Source organism: Psittacula echo (assembly GCF_963264785.1).
Source record: "Psittacula echo genome assembly, chromosome: 4".
In the NCBI taxonomy this organism is placed as follows: Eukaryota; Metazoa; Chordata; class Aves; order Psittaciformes; family Psittacidae; genus Psittacula; species Psittacula echo.
The window spans coordinates 6,567,713-6,585,413 of NC_137738.1; the positions used below are offsets into that span (position 1 = coordinate 6,567,713).

Here is a 17,701-nt window from a genome sequence, read left to right on the forward strand (position 1 = left end):
TATCAAAGTGAGATGTGTCTGCAGGAAGCAGAGCCCAAGTAAATGCATTCAGCCTGGGCCCTGCATCAACCTGGCCAAGGCACAAATGTCTGTGAGATCCAATAAGCCATGCTCAGGGTTTACATTTATGGTTGCATCTTGTTCATCCATCTTACCCTGACCGACTCCTGAGCTGTCAAAAGCATCTGAGCCCTGTACCCAGGCCTTGCTCCTCTAGATCCAGCAAATACAGATGTTCTCTTCCACCATCCATCTTCCAGCAGCCAAGGAACCAACATTAGGCTGGATGCTTTAGCACTACAGGGCATGCAGGATCCGATTCATGCCTCCAGGTCCATATCCAGTTTCTAGAGTGGTCTCGAGCTTTTCTAGTTCAGCAAATAGAAAGCAGAGCTGAGAGTTCCACAGCGTATTCCAAAGCCTGTCAGCAGCACAGCTGTGTAACTGCACTGTCTTTGCACACACACACACAGAGGAGTTCACCTTCAAACACGGAAGCAGTGAAATAAAAATCATCACTGAAAACTGCTGACAAACAGGAAAAAACCACCCTGTAATCAGGACGGTAAAGAGTTCCCTCTGGAGTGACCATTTCCTACAGTGACTTCAGCACAGTACAAGCACATAGTACAGGCACATTCCAAAAAGGTGTTTTTCTCATAGAGATCATAGATGTCCTGCAGAGTCCTGGTTTTCCTTCAACAATGATCAAGGTTTACAGCAAGTTGACTGCAGATGGTGTCAAATCAAGGCTTATTCTTTAGACTGTGCACTCCACACTGTAAAAAAAGAGCTAGTGATGGAGGGGACTTGACTTCCCACCATGTTGGGCTTCCAAAAACTGATTTTCTTCATGGAGCTTTAGTACTGCAGTCTATTAAGTGAGTCAATGTAATGAAAAGTGGCTCCCAATGCCCAGCTCGTTTCAACGTTGTCAATTTTCCGGGCAAGCTGAAAAAAACCACAGAACAACAAAACCAAAGCAAGGAAGTTAAACCACAATTCTTTGGGAGAAAAGAGAAGCATGCAAGGGGAATACAGTACTGAAGGTTATCACAACTGGTTATCACCATTGTGAGGCCAGTGTCCCTTCACCCCCAGTCACGAAGAATGTGTTGTATTAAGAAAGGAAATCAAGGAGCAAACTATTGGCATGATGACTACGGCCTCAGTACCCTGCTGCCCACTCTCCCCAGCATCACCTCCATCCTGTGCATCACCTTGAAGACTTGGTTCTTTGGGAAGCCCAGTTCTTGCAGGAGGAAGGTGATGTATGTGAGGTCCATGCATAGAAAAGGGCTGCTTCCAGGACTGATTTCCATGGTCTTACATACTAAGGAGAAAGAAAAGGGTGTCTGAATGCACACTGTGGGCTCAGGCCTGGCATCAACCCAGCTTTGAAAAACCCCAAGTGAATCCATAAAACACCTCTTTGTCAGTTGAGCTGCACAGTGATGGAACCTGTCACAACAGGATTGAAATGACATGCACGCAAGCTGTGGCACACTGGAAGGAAGATGAAGGCATTCTGTCTCTCCCCTAAGACAGGTGAGTTGCTTCTGTCTCTCTGGGAAAGGATGAAAAGGGCCTCCAACTTTTCTTCTATCTACTTCAAGCCTTTAAATATGCGAGCAACCACAGGTATGTTATGGTTCCTGTGCATAAGCACTCCATAGATGTTGACAAAACCAAAGGGAAAAAAGACAAAAACAAAAACCAAGACAAAAGCAAAATAACCCCCACTTCCTTTCTCAGGATGAATTACACAAAAAACTGCAACAATTGTTCAGTCAATCATAAAGTTTCCCAAAAAGCCCCATGTCGGGTTGATCAAAGCCTGAGTCTGTGGCATTAAGATAAGGATGTTTCCATTTGTAAGTCTGCATAGGCAGTTCTCACAGCAGCTGATGAAGCCAAAAGCTAGGAGCTGGCTTTACCCCTTTTCTGATTAACAATCAAGCTGAGGAACAAATCTTGAGACAAGAAGTAAAATGAAACCAGATAAGAACAGGTTACACTAACGGGATGAGAACCCCCACACCAATTCTGAAAGCATGATGTCAGGTGAGCTGTTAACTAGCAAGTTTAGTAGTAATTCTTGAGAGAGTTTTGATATCTTTATCATGTCACCCGTCTGCCACCTTGGTATGAATTTACACACAATGACTGCTGTGTGTTGGATTGTGTCTCACTCACCGTATTTAGCTGCAATTTCAAAGTCACCAACAGTTAAGCTTCCTCCTTTTTCTTTATCTAAACAAACAAAAAAGGTGGTCTTTTAAGGTGTTTGTATAAAGGCAACTGTAGATTCAAGTCATAAAAGTTTGGAAAGGAGACCTTGAAGGTTCATTTCCATTGAGCCACTGAAATCAATGACAAAACTCACACTTGCTTTAAAGGTAAAAGAACCTTTAAAAGAGTTTTAATACAGGTTGTAAAGCCTCGTTTTATGCAGAACTTTTAGCCTCATTTCCTACAGAAACAGAGTTTACAGACTGTCACCTCGTCCAAACCAGCCTGAGATCTTATCACCTGCTTTCTACCACTGAACAGCCTACACACCAGCACACCACTGGGAAAGAGAAGGGATACATTTTGAATACACGTGGAGTTATCTAAAAATCCTCATTCCATCCAAAGAGGTCTGCGAAGCCAAACACACAGCTCAAGATCACTTCACTGCTGTCCTGTCCAAGAGATTTGTTTATCATTATGAGGTCCTGTTTCTATTTTGGATTGTGGAGTGAATCATGCAACGATTTCTGAAATGCAGACAGTTTGTTTAAAAGCCATTACCAGAAGTTGCAGGTCGTATTTCACAGCCCCAGTCCTCTCTCTATAGAAATTAAATAGCATCCAATATCCAGTCAAGACCAGTGCTGTGCAGCAGCATAACAAAAGGCTAAGTTCCATGACAGCTTAGCAAAGCATCCTGATGTGAATTATTTCTTCCACAGCTTGTCACTTAAATGAAACTAAACCAGGAGCAAACCTACCTATGAGACCAACCTCTGCTGCACGGTCATAGTAGTAGGAGAACGTGTAAAAATCCAAGTCCTTCACTTCGTCAGCTTTATGCACTTTTTTGTAGAGCATCTTTGCCACTTTGTTAGAACAAGCCTCATACAGAGGCTCACCTAAAAGAAGGCAAAGAAACCCAGCGTATTATGGGCAGAGAGTTAAATATGCATGCAATTTGCTTAGGATCTGCCAGGAAACAGGCTCCCTTTTGCACAATAGCATGTCATAAGCTCTTCACAGAGAACTGAAATCTCCATCTTCCCGTGGGAACACTCACCATCCTCAGGTTGGGACTGAGTATGTGATAGATCAGAGATGGACAACACCATGTGAGGTGGAAGGATTCTGACAGACCTGTTCAGGGATTGCTCAACTCCACCTGCACTACTACCAGCAGCTTTACTGACCAGACAGACACCATGGTACAAGAGGGAAATGCTGCAGAATCTCTTTAGCAGCACATCAAGAGGAGCCAGATTGAACAGTAAACAGAGAATCTACTGTCTTTGCAAGAAGCTGAGTGTATCATTTACACTGCTAATAGCATGCTGGCCTAGATAGGAAGAGTGATAAATCACTATACCTGCCTTCTGTCCTTTAATTTTGTATACTATCTCACCATGCTGCCACTCAGATTTGAAGCCAGGAGGTAAACAGGGGCTGATCAGTTCCTCCCCTTCTCCTACTGCAGAAGTAAAACAAAATCACGTCAGGGAAAACCATAAGGAGTTAATTTCAGACCCCTCAGCCCCAGCCCTGCTCCATTCTGTCTCACAGCCTCAGCAAGGCACCTTCAAGCCCCAGCCACAGCTCAGATGTCCCATGCCCGCCTCCCCTGAGACTGGCAAGAACCCAGGTCTTCTGGGATCTAGCAGCGTCACCTCCTGCACTTGTCTCAAATGCACTCAGCCATGGTGACAGGAGTCCACATTCCACTCAGGAACCTTCAGCCCCGTGGGAAGGGGACAGACAACTCCTCCCCTCACAACAGGACTATGTACCCTATGCTCAGAGCCAGTACTTGAGCAGTGCCCGTAACTTACAGGGTTTTCCCTCAACTCCTCCTAAAATGGCGAGCCTTGCTGACATCAGCCCAAGTCCCAGGTAACTGCAAAGGAATAAAAGCCGCTGTAAACAACAAACATCCTTCCTCTGACACTCCACTGGCAACCCGGCTGGGACATGCCAGTCTCCTCTACGTAGTCCCAGCAAAATGCCTCAAGTCAGCAGCTGATGCACGCAAGGGGAACAGTGTGACAACCCACCCTCATACCACCCTCCCCCAGAAGGATAATCTATCTTTGAAAAAGCACAGGCAATAGCTGTCAATGGTAATCTGACTCCTAAGAAACTGGGAATGCTGAAAGCATTCCCCTCATGTTCCTCCTACCCTCCTCAAAGGCCACACAGCCTCTGGCATACAGAGTTGACTCTTTTTGAGCCCAAACACACCCCACAGCAAATATGGGTGGGAAGAAGCTGCTCCCTTCTGCCCAGAACACTGGGAGCAGCGGAAGCCAGTGAAGAGGAAGGAATGGCAGAGGCAAAGCACTATGAACTGACTGTGAAGTCCATTGACCGTCCCCCTGTGCCACTTGGCAGTGAGGAGGGAGAAGAGTAAGGAGTGAAGCTGAGCCTGGGAAGGAGGAAGAGGTGGGGGGAAGGTGTTTTTGGTTTTGTTCTTATTTCTCATTATCCTACTGTTTAGTTGGCAATAAATTAACTTAACTTCTCTAAGGAGACTCTTGTTTTGGCCATGATGGCAACTGGTAGGTGACCTCCCATGAGCTTTTTGTTGTATTTTCTTCCCCCTGTCCTGTTGATGGAAGGACAGTGACAGAGCAGCTTGGGGGGCACCTGGTGGGCAGCCAAGGTTCATTACCACAGTAATATGGTGGCTCAGGTTTCTCCACTTCTTCCCAATACTCATTTGTAAGGACCTCTTACAGCAAAACACCTAGATTTCACTGGCTTCATAGAAAGCCTCTGTGTGTACAGTGTGCTCTTTCCCACAACTAACCTGTACGAATACAGCTTGTAGGTGTTGTTAAACATCTGAAATGAAGTTGTATGGCCAGCTGGTGATGTCTGGAGAGTTGCCTGGAGGCAGAAAAAGATGTCACTGCAAGGTTTCTGCCAGCAGCAGCAGCAATCAACAACAAAATCTCCCAAACCAACATGAAACAACCCAATTCAGAGAGAAATGATGAACCTGCAACTATTTCGATTTGACCACTGATACACAAGACAACTGCAAAACCTGGAGCTAGAACAGTGTCTTCACATGACAGAGTCGACACTGGTTACACCTCTATCTGCATTCACACCAAACGAGTGTATAAAAGAATTAGTTTAATTAAAAGGGAATCCTTATTCCAGCTCTTAACTACTTTTATCAAGAGGCTACAACTGCCTCTTCACATGATCCCTGCTAGGGAGAAGTGTGCAAACTAATATGAAAGCCAGGCACGCATTAACTTCCTACTCAAGTGAATTCAGCTGTGAACTTCCACGAGCCACAGGAAAAGCACATCACTGTGCTTGCCAAGGAACAGAGTGAGGACCAGCCTGTGGCCTGGAGAAATGAAAGGGTAATTATCTACAGCACTTTGCAGCCTCTTCCCCAAGCACACCAGCACACTGGCATATTTGTGGGGAGTAAAGCTCAGGCTATGATGCTATTCATGCTGCTCAGATCTTAACACCATCTCTAAGTCCAGAACTTCCACATCCCGGACTCTTCACATCCCCTGCTGTAAAAGCAGTGTCTTGATTAGCCCACACTGGGACACTAGATACAGCAACCCAACACTCTGCTTTTGTGCAGCTTTACTATGAACAGTATCTCTGCTCAGGCCAGAGCCTTACAACGTCACATCCACAGGGCTTCCAACTTACAGAGCACCTATACGAATGCCAGAACAGGAAACCGAAATGCCAACCATCAACATGTGTTTTTTAATGCATAATAACAATTGTTATTAGAAAGCATTCATTTGCAACTGACTCAGGAAAATCAGAAACAAGGACTGAGAAGGCACCTTACTGTGTTCTTAAAACCCAATATAGGCTACATTTTGGACCTGAATTCACTAACAGTATTTGAGTTCTTCATTATTATCAGCACAAGCTGACAGCCAAGGATTAAGGTGCTGAGGTGAACACTGTGTTTTCCCTCAAGATAAAGCAGCCCTGGCAACTTCATGACATGCATCACCAACCCACGGAGCTGGAGTAAGAGGACTGACAGGGAGCTGTGAATGCCTCTGTCACTGACTGTAACAAGGCAGATGTGCCCAGGTGACACAGGTTTTTCTGTCAGAAGTGTGGCTTCATGTCACACTGACAAACTTGGTCTGTTTCCAAGGGAAACCAATCTGAGCAGTTACTGCACCAGCATTCCCCAGCAATGTGCATGATCACATTACCTCGGTGCGTGGAAGGAAGGTGATCTGTGTTGATCCACCACCCAAATCCAGCATCCCTACACTTCTCTTCTGCGGATCATCTAGGCTACCTGAAACGTGTGACAGAACAAAGAAAGCCATGGGGGGCACTGTGAGAAACCAGCTAGGAACAAACCCAGGAGTACAGTGGTAAAGAAACAGGACAATCAACTCCGTCCCTCAGCTTCCAGCCAGGACTAAATTATACCATCACCTGCTGGGTGCTTATTTTGGCTTTATCGAGTGGCCTGAGAATCTTCAAGTGACAGTTTCTCTCATTTCTCTGGGGCTGTTCATGCTCTACTTACAGCAGCTTTGGTTACTGGGTTCCTAAACATTCTTTCAGTGGATGCAAGGACCCTTTTGCAAACTCTACTCTGGCAACCACTTTGCAGCACAGAGGAATGTGGTTTTCTTGGCCACCTCTCCCTTATCCCTTAGTGATATTCTGCAGATTCCTACAGCCAAGGGGATGACAGACTGAAAAGAAGTGCCCTGAGACTCAGCAATCTTGGAGTTCTTCCAAGATTTGGATCTTGCCAGCCCAGACCTCTCTTCTCATTTAAATCCCATCCTTCTCAGATCCCTCAAATACACCTTCCTGACAAGACTAGCTTGTGCCAAGTACCTCGGTATGCATCATGACAGCTGCTGATTAAGATCTCTGACCTTTCTGATATATCCTGTGAGCAAAAAAGCTTTAGAGCACTTGTTGCATTGCTCCACACACCATGTGTGCTGAACAGAGCGCTTGGGGGTCAGACTGCTTTACTTGGAGAGGGCTTCAGCTTGAGCTTCCTTCTTTTCCCCTTTAGCTACCCTTTTCTGACTCAGCAGTGTAAGTATTTGTGGTATTTCTAAGTTATAAATCTCTAAAGATGCAGCATAGCCCTTTCTTTCGCTCTGCACAGCTGCCAAGAACAACCAGAATACCCACATTAAAAATTTAGCCAAAGCTGGTGGCAGACTCTAAAAAGGAATAAAATGCTTTGGTACCCTACAGGGAATTGAAAGAAAGGCAACATTAAACACCTAAGGAAAGGGATTAAACTCCTCACTGTGTCAAGTAAATGGTCCAAATTCTAATGACTTACATAGGCCAACTGCTGACTTGTTCCCAGATACTTCTTTCTCCCACTCCACCCCCATAAAGGAGCAAATCCCATGCACGGGCAGAAACCAGTATGAATTCCACATCATCGGTTACATCTTTATGCACATGCTCATGTACACGTACCTGTTAAAAAATTTATTGTGATCCAGGCTGAAATACCTAATAAAGAAAAGATTTAAAAGACACCCTGTTAGATCATAGCACTCCACTTTATCTGATGACAGTACCAAAGGTGGGGAGCCCTATCACAAGGGCTTTCTGGTTTAGGATCTGTTTAGATAGATTTTAAGTTTAACTGCATCATCTAAACAAAGTAATTAGCAAACAAGAGCTTGTGGTCCAACAACAGAGAGAGACACCAGAGACCATCTGCCACAAGCTCCCTCGCCCCCTTTCACAAAAAGAGGACTTCTAATACAGTCTCCAAAGGATGTCTGGCTGAGAGCTAAGCAAGAAGGGTGAACAGGACTGGCTGTGCTGAGCTCCCCTGACCCAAGCTGCCCCAAAGCCAGTGCTTCCACAACTGCTAGCATCTGTCAAAACACAAGATTAGATGCTATGAACACAGAGAATGACCTTCTACACCAGAGCGTATGTGATATTTGGAAGAGAAGCCCCATATGTGAAACACCTGGAGAACTCTATTTTACAGGTCAAAAACTTAAGACAGGAAGTCACAAAGGCTTCACTGTCCTTAGCTAAAAGACATGGAAATGACTGACACATTGTTCATTTTCTAGGAAGACATCCACTGGTAGGATTCTGTTCGATGTCAGGCACTCAGCTTTCTTTTTGAATACTAAGAATTTTCATCTTTTCAGTGTTTTGGGTTTTCCTGCTCTGTTTCTGTCCTCTTCTTGGCTTATAGACCTTTTCTCCATAAATTAGATTAATTAGTGGGCCTCATGTTAACCAATTTAAACATATATCCTTGTGGTTAAAACTCGAGGCATGTTAGAGAACACGGTCCAGTTCAACCCCTGGCTGAACCAAGGCTGTCATTGCTGTTAATGATTTTAAAACAAACCAAGAAGAATTACAATGTCTGTTTTCCATCAAGCAGTAAAAAAGAAACTCATAAAGAGCTCCAAACAGCTCCAGCTATTTGAAAGTCTCTTTTCTAAGCAGATTTAAAATGCACTTCAACACTTAGTTACTTAGAATTTAGAAGTGTTTCTTCAAATTATTAGAAATCAAGGCTGATTCTGGGTTCTGTCCTCATCATTTTTTGATGAGCATCAAGTTACTTCAGCACATATTTTCTTCCATATAACTTTTCTTCAGATTGAATTCACAATCACACTCATTAGATTAGTTATCATTAAATAATACTTCCAGAAAGCATTCCAAGTATTTCCAGAAATATCTGATAAGCATTGTCCAGAGCAGGGTGTGCAAAGCCAGTTGCTGTCTCAACAAGCAGATATTCAGAAACCTTTCCAGAGGCGCTGACTGCACAGTGGCTTCCTGGTGATCCCACAGGAACTGCTCGGCACTCAAGAGCTTTGAAAATCAGGACAGAGATCAGGACTTCAAATTGGAAAACATAGCAGCATCAAAACTGTGTCAAATCTGCTGCTTGTGGGCTCCCACCACAGTGAGCTGGGACTGGTCACAGTGAGACTGGAATCCCCACGGTTGCAGAAGGGGTTATCCTACCTTCATCGGTTCCATTCATTATCGACACACAGTTGTCCCTCACGAAGAAAGGGGAAGCCTGAAAGATCTCCTTCACCTGTAGTTCAAATAAAAGCTAACTCAGAGAAACCCTTTTTCAACTGGAAAGCAAGTGTTCTATAAAACTACAGTTATACACAGCCGCTCCTCCTCTTGGGCCAGATCCTGAATGCTGCTCACCACTTCGGAGTTCAAGAGCCCAACAAGCATCAGCCCATGGTCTGCTATTTGCCAAAGTCAGCCAGGAAGACTGCTCAGAAATGCCATTAACAAGGGATGAACATGGGCAGGGAAGCAAACCCAGCTGACTTTGCTGCAACTGGCTACCCACAAGGTATTATATATGCATGGGAGCCCCAGGAGATGGACACCCTGGCTTTCAGAAATGCTCCAGGAAATGGCATTTTTAACAGGAGCATGTTGGCTGTTAGAGGTCATTCACACTACATCCTACATGAGGTAGCAAAGCCCCAGGGTTCCAGAGTCCTCTGAAGTAACAACTACAGCAGTTCCAGCTGACATCCAGCGTGGAAGGAACAAACCAGTTTGCAGGCAGCAGAGAACAATACAAACACTGGTTTCCACCACAACACATTTCTTCCTTCCAATTATTGCTTCGAAAAACAGTACATTTAGTGTATACCTAAACTTTCCTGCAGCCATAAAGACCAGAATGTAACATTTTGTTTACATAACATTTTAAAATATTGAACATATTTTACATGCCTATAAATACAATTTACATTATATACAATCAATATAAAGGAGCAGCCTTGCAGCAGCAGGCTGATAACACGACCAAATAGAGTTCTTCTCAAAATAGCAGCATCCTGGTCAAAACCACCAACAAATAAACCCAGTAAGAACAAGCCTGTGGTGACTGTTAGGAGTATCTCATTACACTTGTTATATGTCATCTCCAGCCTTTTTCGGAGCTGTCATCGTTCCTCTGTGCTTGTACTCACATAATTTCTGCCCCCAACCCCATTTGCACTCAGGGTTAAATGACAGAAATGGCTCATGTACATGAAGATAAAGGAGTATGCACCTTACACAGAAAGGACCAAAGTTTGCTACAGAATTTCTGGAAAGCAAACTGAAAGAAGCAGTACCTTATCCAGCAACTTCTGAGCTTTCTCTCCTGGCAGCAACCGTAGGCCAGCTGTGGCTTTCAGGACCAGAGGAGTAAACTTCCACAGCTCCATTGGAACTTCTTCCTTTGCCACCTCCAGGAGCTCTTTTATTCCCTGGCCACTCTGTGAGCAGAGAAAGAACAAAACAAAAGGCATCTTAGAAACTCTTTACCTTTCTTGGAAGGGCAAAAGCGTGATCAGAGGTGTTATTCACTTTAAATGTGGAACAGAAACAAGTGAGAGTCACAAGGGGTCACGAGAAGGTGGAGAACTCAGTATTTCCTACAGCATGACACCTGGTGGATATAATGGGCATCATCCAGCAACAGGTCACATCCAAAAGGTTTTCCAAAGAGTGACAGAGAACTCTCTGCCATTTAATGTTTTGCAGGGCACATAAAACCCAGGAGATTTGGGGGCACGTGCTTTTACGGTAACAGAAACAAGATTACCTTTTCAACATCGTCGGCATAGGCAGACAGACCTGGCTTCAGTGCTTTAAACGTCTCATGAGTCAATTTTGGAGTCTCTGTTCAAAAACAGCATTCCAAAATAAGTAATGGCACAAACAATTTTGCAGACACAAAACGAAAATCATCTCACAAGTTACATCATGATGGAAGTCGACTGCAGCCTCTAACAAACTATCCACAGCCACCCAACCTTTAAACACATTACACTAGCCCATTCTGCAAACCTAAGGTGCTCCCATGGGCCAATTACACCACACACCACACTGTTCATCCTTAAAAGCATCCTCAGATCACCTACTAACAGCATCCACATGGGTTCTCTCGAAGAGTTTCACAGAGGAGCGGACAACATCACAACAAATGAAGCTTGTGACTCCAGAGGAAAACTGGAGCTTTTTTGTCCCTTCCCTACCACCCCACTTCTCAGCAATACCTTCAGCCAAAATGCAATGCATGGCAATTTGAATCAAACACTGAAGTTTTGTAGTTTAAATCCAACACTAAACCCAAGGATGCAGAAAACCAGGCAATGCAGAGAGAAGCAACTCCCTGCCAGGAACTGGAAACAGCCAACAAGCTCACAGTGAAAATTTGGAGGCAGTTTGAATTTATAACCCCCTCTCCTGCCACGCAGTGTGATGAAAAGCTGCTCCTTTTCAAGGCAGAAGCCTTGAAAAGGTAGAAGAAGCTAGGGCTGCTATTTCATCACATTCTGACATTACAGCATTTCCTCCTTGTTGAATGTTTTCATAACTTCATCCAAACCTACATGCTTGAATAACAGCATACTTCCTGACGGCTCTCTAGACAGAACTGTTTGTTCAAGTAATCCCTAGAAAAGTAATCTGCCCCACAGGTTATAGTTCATGTACCATGCAGGGAGCAGACTGTACCTTTTGGCTGCTGTGTGAATTTAAATATATGGATGCGAGTTCCTGTGCTTCCCGCATCAAACATAATCCCGTAGAAGACCGAGAGCTCTGTGGTCAGTGCTTGATGGTTCAGTTTGTCTCCCCTGCTCTCAGCAACTCCTTCTGTTGCTCCAACAACTTGTTTGGAATCCAAGTGCCATTTTATGTATGCAACATAAATAGCTATGCATGCCAAGATCCCAAAAGCAAAGAACCGCTTTGACATCTTCATGGCTTCCATTTATCAGATGTTTTGTTTCTTTCCTTTATCAAATGTTTTGTTTCTTGTCCTTCACACAGAACAGGCGCTTCCCACATCACTCCTATATCCAACAGAGAAGAAAACAGGTGTTTTATTTTCTAAACCTGCTACAAGGATCTAAGAGTATGAACGTTATTTGATAAGGGATTTACAGGAGTGAACTTCAATTGCGCACCAGTGAAATACGTAACTACTGGTTTAGATCAGTGATAAGAAAACGGGTATGGCAGGCAAAGCAAGTAGGAAGTGACTGCAACAAACAGCCTGGTAACAAAAAACTCACAGGGTGTGCCCGACCACTGCTGCCAAAGAGAAGACTTTATGCCTGCAGCTCCTTCCGTAGCTGGAGTGAAATTGAGATACCAGCTACTGTCTTCAGTGCTCAAATCTGTCTCAACTCACCAAGTGAAACTTGCAGCTGAAGTTGAAACGCCCACATTTATTCCAGTAGGGCAATGAAGAGTCTGTGAATCACTTGTAAAACTGGACCTAGCAGCAAAACCCATCTCCCATGTTGCTTGTCCTAACCATCACACGCATCCACATGGCTGCTGGATACCTACGACACTGCTCACTGCTTTCCCAATGGTTGAGAAGGAAAATATCCATCCTCCTTCAGCATGTCATTGAGATCTAAAGCTAACTTTAAGACATGAAGCTGCATAAATCTCTTCTTTCCCCATTGCTACTGAGGCCTAAGAAGGAAGAGAGTAAGAAGAATTCGGAGAAGCTAAATACAGTGGCTGAGATGGGAAGATGACCTCTTGAGGTCCCTCATCCAACCAGTCAAAGAAAGGACTCCGGGCTGTATCCAACTGCATCCTGAAAACCTCCAAGCATGGAGATCCCACAACCTCTCTGGCCAACCCGAATCACTTGCAGTTATCTTTGTTACTTCCTGGACAGTGAAGATGGTCCCAGGAGGCTGGATAAGTACAATTTAAGAAGAGTGTTGAAAACAAAAAATGGAAGAGCCAGGGAATTACAGTACACATACCCCAAATCCAATACCTGGAAAGAAACCACATCAAAGCACAAGGCAAGAACAAGCACTCACACTACACAGAACCACAGAACCGTAGAATCCCAGGCTGGTTTGGGTTGGAAGGGACCTTAAAGCTCATTTGGTTCCAACCCCCAGCCATGGGCAGGGACACCTTCCACTAGAGCAGGTTGCCCAAGGCTCTGTCCATCAAACATCATTCACATAATTAAATAACAGTCAGTGGTGATTTATGGGGAGCAAATCACATTATACCTTTCCTTCTTTGATAGTGTGATGAAGAGAAAGCAAACCAATTGATGAGGTTGATTTAAGGTTTTGGCGCTTATGTAAATCTGTTCATGGTATGAATTCAGGAGATGCAGAAGGCGTGAGAGGGAGGAATTTAAATTCAAGGTGATTTCAGTATAGTGCCGACAAGGGGCAAGACAAAATGTGATTAAAATGGAGGAAAGCAAAACGACAGGCACAAATACGCATGAAAAACAGGGCAGTGTAGGGGAGCAGGAACAGGAACCGGGGGGGTGGCATGGCAAGGAAATGGGCGGCAATCCCTTCACATCTATGGGGTGACTGCTCCAATGTTGCTGTGCCAGAAAGGCCTCAACTGCGGCTACGAGAGCTCGAACATGCCACGGGAGGAAAGCACCAGGATCCGGATGATCCTTTGAGGAGACAGAAGCCTCCAACGAGGGAAAGGGGAGGCTGGCAGCGCGATGGGAGCGGAGGAGCAGCATCCCGCCAGCATAAACCCGCGTCTCGCTGAAGAGAACCGGGGATAACTCTCCGCTGCCTTTGCCCGCGGGCGCGATTTGCTGCAAGGGAGAAGCTTCCCGGCGACGGCGGGCACCCAGGGAACTGACACAGGGCAGGTGCCCGCTGCGGCACAGGCCCCGGAGTGGCCCAGCAGCGCGGACGGCCCGGCCCGCACCCCGCCTCCCCGCCACCGCGCCCGGCCCGCACCCGCCTTCCCCCGGTGCACAGCGCGGCTCCCGCTCCGCCTCACCACCGGCACTCACGCCGCCGCCGGCCCCGCCATAGCGACGCCGCTGCCCCGGCCCGGGGCGGCTGCCGCTCCCTCTGCGCAGGCGCGGTGGGGGCCACTGCCGCGCTGGAGGGGGCCGCGGGGCTGAGCCCCGGGGCTGGGGCTGGTGTGAGCCGTGAGGACAGGCTGCGGCTGCCCGCGGGATCGGCTTTAACCTGGGAGAGGGGAGATTGAGATGAGACATTAGGAAGAAATTCTTCCCTGTGAGGGTGCTGAGGCCCTGGCACAGGGTGCCCAGAGAAGCTGTGGCTGCCCCATCCCTGGCAGTGTTCAAGGCCAGGTTGGACGGGGCTTGGAGCAAGCTGCTCTAGTGGAAGGTGTCCCTGCCCGTGGCTGGGGGTTGGAAACGGATGAGCTTTAAGGTCCCTTCCAACCCAAACCAGTCTGGGATTCTATGATCAATATTGCTTTCCCTGGGAATATAATGCTTTCCAACCCTAAATGAAAGATGCTCCTGTCACCAGTTGCTAAAAGATGCAATTGAAGAGCCAGCAAAACAAGAGGGGTTTTTTCCTTTTCTCCTTTTTCACTCCCGGAGACTGTGGGAAACGAGGCCCTCAAGCAAAAGCAGGGCAGGCCCATAGAGAGCATTATTTTATCAGGCACATCATTTCTGCAGGGACGAGGCAGAACAGTAAAGTATTTGTTTCTCATAGGTGAAATACCTTGCATGTATGTTCCTGAACAGTGCTGCGGTGCGGGTGAGATATTCCAGAGAACAGGAGTGTAATGCTGGTTGGGTTTCTTTTTCCTCCTGTGAAAAGCACGATTTATGTGCCTGGGGAACAGTTCTCAGGCTGTTCTTCAAACCCCCTTGCCTCGTCTGGGGCCCTGGGGTGGAGTGTGGATGGCTCTAAAGGTTTTACATTTGTTCCTTTCTCACATACATTCACGTCCCTCTCGTGCTGGGGCCCCAGAGCTGGATGCAGGACTCAAATATGCTTGAAAATACAGAGGAAAGGTCACAGCAGCTAAACAAGCACCACAAATTCCCATCCAAGATCATAGAATCATAGAATAGTTAGGGTTGGAAAGGACCTTAAGATCATCTAGTTCCAACCCCCCTGCCATGGGCAGGGACACCTCACACTAAACCATGTCACCCAAGGCCTCATCCAACCTGGCCTTGAACACCACCAGGGATGGAGCATTCACAACCTCCCTGGGCAACCCATTCCAGTGCCTCACCACCCTCACAGTAAAGAATTTCTTCCTTATATCCAATCTAAACTTCCCCTGTTTAAGTTTTAACCCATTACCCCTTGTCCTGTCACTACAGTCCCTGATGAATAGTCCTTCCCCAGCATCCTTGTAGGCCCCCTTCAGATACTGGAAGGCTGCCATGAGGTCTCCACGCAGCCTTCTCTTCTCCAGGCTGAACAGCCCCAACTTTCTCAGCCTGTCTTCATACAGGAGGTGCTTCAGCCCCTGATCATCCTCATGGCCCTCCTCTGGACTTGTTCTCCCTTCATCTCAGAACAAATTATACCTAGTGCTGACCTGTAGCAGAAAGTGTGGTGTTCATTGAACATTAAGCTTGTTTCCCTACAGGTCTGAGTCCCACAACCCCTTTATCTCTCTGCAAACCCCACACTTGCAGCATTTGCTGTGATTTCGGTCCCCACATCCTCCCCACACCCGGAGCAGAACAGGGAGCTCCGCAGTCCCGCCATGTACCTAACACCCCACATGGCACCTGCTGCTCTTTTGATGGTTCCTCATTGTTTCTCCCAAAAATTTCTAGCAAGGCAGGACTTGGCACATACCGTGGCTTCTGTGGAGCTGCATCTGTCCCTAGGCAGAGGGCCATGGGCAAACCTACTAATGCTGAGTTGGCAGTTCCTTTCCTATGGGGAATGCATAAATGTTTTCTGTCTCCTCTGGATACCTACCATTTTTTTTACTAACTCATAAAAATGAATCATGGCAGCTTGATCTAAAGCTCATCATGAGAGTACAAGGTGGAATGGCTTTAACCTGGCAAAGGGGAGGTTAAGGTTAGACATCAGGAAGACGATGTGAGGGTGCTGAGGCCCTGGCACAGGGTGCCCAGAGAAGCTGTGGCTGCCCCATCCCTGGCAGTGTTCAAGGCCAGGTTGGACAGGGCTAGGAGCAACCTGCTCTAGTGGAAGGTGTCCCTGCCTGTGGCAGGGGGTTGGAACTGGCTGAGCTTTAAGGTCCCTTCCAGCCCAAATCAGTCTGGGATCTTTGAAACATTTACATTTCTGGCAATTGTGGCTGAAGCTAGTAACTGATTCAATAGGTTTGGAGAGGCAGGTGGGCAATCCAGTCCTGTAAGCCTCCTATTCTGAGGAAACCGGGGCCAAAACATGCCTTTGCCATGTTCACATTTAGGCACTCCACTGACTGCTTTGCTTTTCCAGCTCTGTCTTGGCTTTTCTGATCATGCTCCAACAATTTCTGTGGTCTGAACTTTTTGCCTTCCAGGATTTATTTGTTGGTTTCAGGCTAAAGGTATTGTGTGACAATAAGTTCCAAATCTGAAGCACTCTAGAATTGGCCTAGGAAGTATATTTTGCTCTTTCCCTGCAATTTAGTAGGGTGCAATAGACGATCTTAGTGGCTCTGCATTGGATTTGTCTAGTATAAATGCTGGATGGGCTCCACCGTGTTCAGTGATTGTATTGCGGTGGGTGTCTCCCGGAGGATGCCGCTGCGGGTTTCGTTGCTGTTGGTGGCTGTAGTACCACAAACCAGACAACCCCAGCAGGTCTCTGCTTTCCTCGCTGCTCTTGGCAAGCCATGTGCAGAACCGAGCTGTAGCTTTGCGAATGCTGCCTCGAAGTGGTCTTTTCGGTGCCCTACAGGCTGAAGTTGTGTGCAAATTTATCATGACCTACATAATTGACCTATATTATGTGTCTGTTTGTTAAATGGGTTGCACTAATTAGAAACATGAATGGAGATGGCTTAGCGCTTATTTATTTGTACTGAGGTGTGTGCCTCTTGTCGGCCGTGACGTACGGGAGGATCATTGCCAGATTTTCCCCCTCTGCTCCCTCCATATTTAACCCGTGCCTTGGGTTATTGCAGTAAAACGTGAATCGATTCTGCTTGCAGAAGGAAAAAGAGTAAAATAGGGTTTGGTGCTCTTCTAGGCAAGGGGATATATCCTTGTTCATGTCTGTATGCAGGAGAATTGAGTACGAGGGAGAAAAGACATCAAAACTTTCAAGCCCTTGATTTGTTGGGCTGCTAGTAGGGACTGGGTGTGCTCAGTCACTGCTGCGACGCACATTTCTAGGATGGGAAGCAGCATTACTACACCCTGCTTCTATTGGAACCTTTTACAATGAATGGGTTTATTCCTCCCTGCCCTCATGCCTTGCTTGCAGTCTGTAGGGACTGTTTGAAATCAAGGGTGACATTGAAACGTGATGACTTAAATGGCATTGCACCTGCTCTCAGCAAGTGTGAGTTCTGCTTTTAGTGGTTTAGACCAAGGTCTGAAGCCTGGGTGATGGGTCTCTAGGGGCAGATTTGGACCCCAGCTTGATAAGAGGTGTCTGCTACTCCAAACCCCAGCAGTTGTATTAAAAACACTGCCAGGCAGTTTCCACCCCTGTGTCCTCATTCATACAGACAGAGTGTGCAG

At 46.3% G+C, this 17,701-nt stretch overlaps 1 protein-coding gene across 1 annotated transcript; it reads right to left on the reverse strand.

The window, feature by feature from the left end:
- Nucleotides 1-585: 585 nt before the first annotated feature.
- ENTPD6 (ectonucleoside triphosphate diphosphohydrolase 6) lies at nucleotides 586-14,043 on the reverse strand. Its single transcript, XM_080615340.1, has 13 exons — nucleotides 14,004-14,043; nucleotides 11,758-12,098; nucleotides 10,844-10,920; nucleotides 10,371-10,514; nucleotides 9,241-9,316; nucleotides 6,450-6,538; nucleotides 5,042-5,121; nucleotides 4,065-4,129; nucleotides 3,605-3,706; nucleotides 2,997-3,137; nucleotides 2,197-2,253; nucleotides 1,221-1,333; nucleotides 586-951 (listed from the first exon to the last, which is right to left on the reverse strand). Exons 2-13 carry the CDS (start codon nucleotides 12,014-12,016, stop codon nucleotides 862-864), a joined length of 1,293 nt encoding a protein of 430 aa, XP_080471466.1. The 5' UTR covers nucleotides 12,017-12,098; nucleotides 14,004-14,043; the 3' UTR covers nucleotides 586-861.
- Between the last annotated feature and the right edge of the window lie 3,658 nt (nucleotides 14,044-17,701).

Excerpts from the sequence above, each read along its gene's own strand:
- ENTPD6 (XM_080615340.1), bottom strand. The coding sequence starts at position 12,016 with ATGGAAGCCATGAAGATGTCAAAGCGGTTCTTTGCTTTTGGGATCTTG. Across the intron at positions 4,130-5,041 it reads TACAAGCTGTATTCGTACAG|TTACCTGGGACTTGGGCTGA; the intron begins GTTAGTTGTGGG and ends ATTCCTTTGCAG. Across the intron at positions 3,707-4,064 it reads AGGAGTTGAGGGAAAACCCT|TAGGAGAAGGGGAGGAACTG; the intron begins GTAAGTTACGGG and ends TTACTTCTGCAG.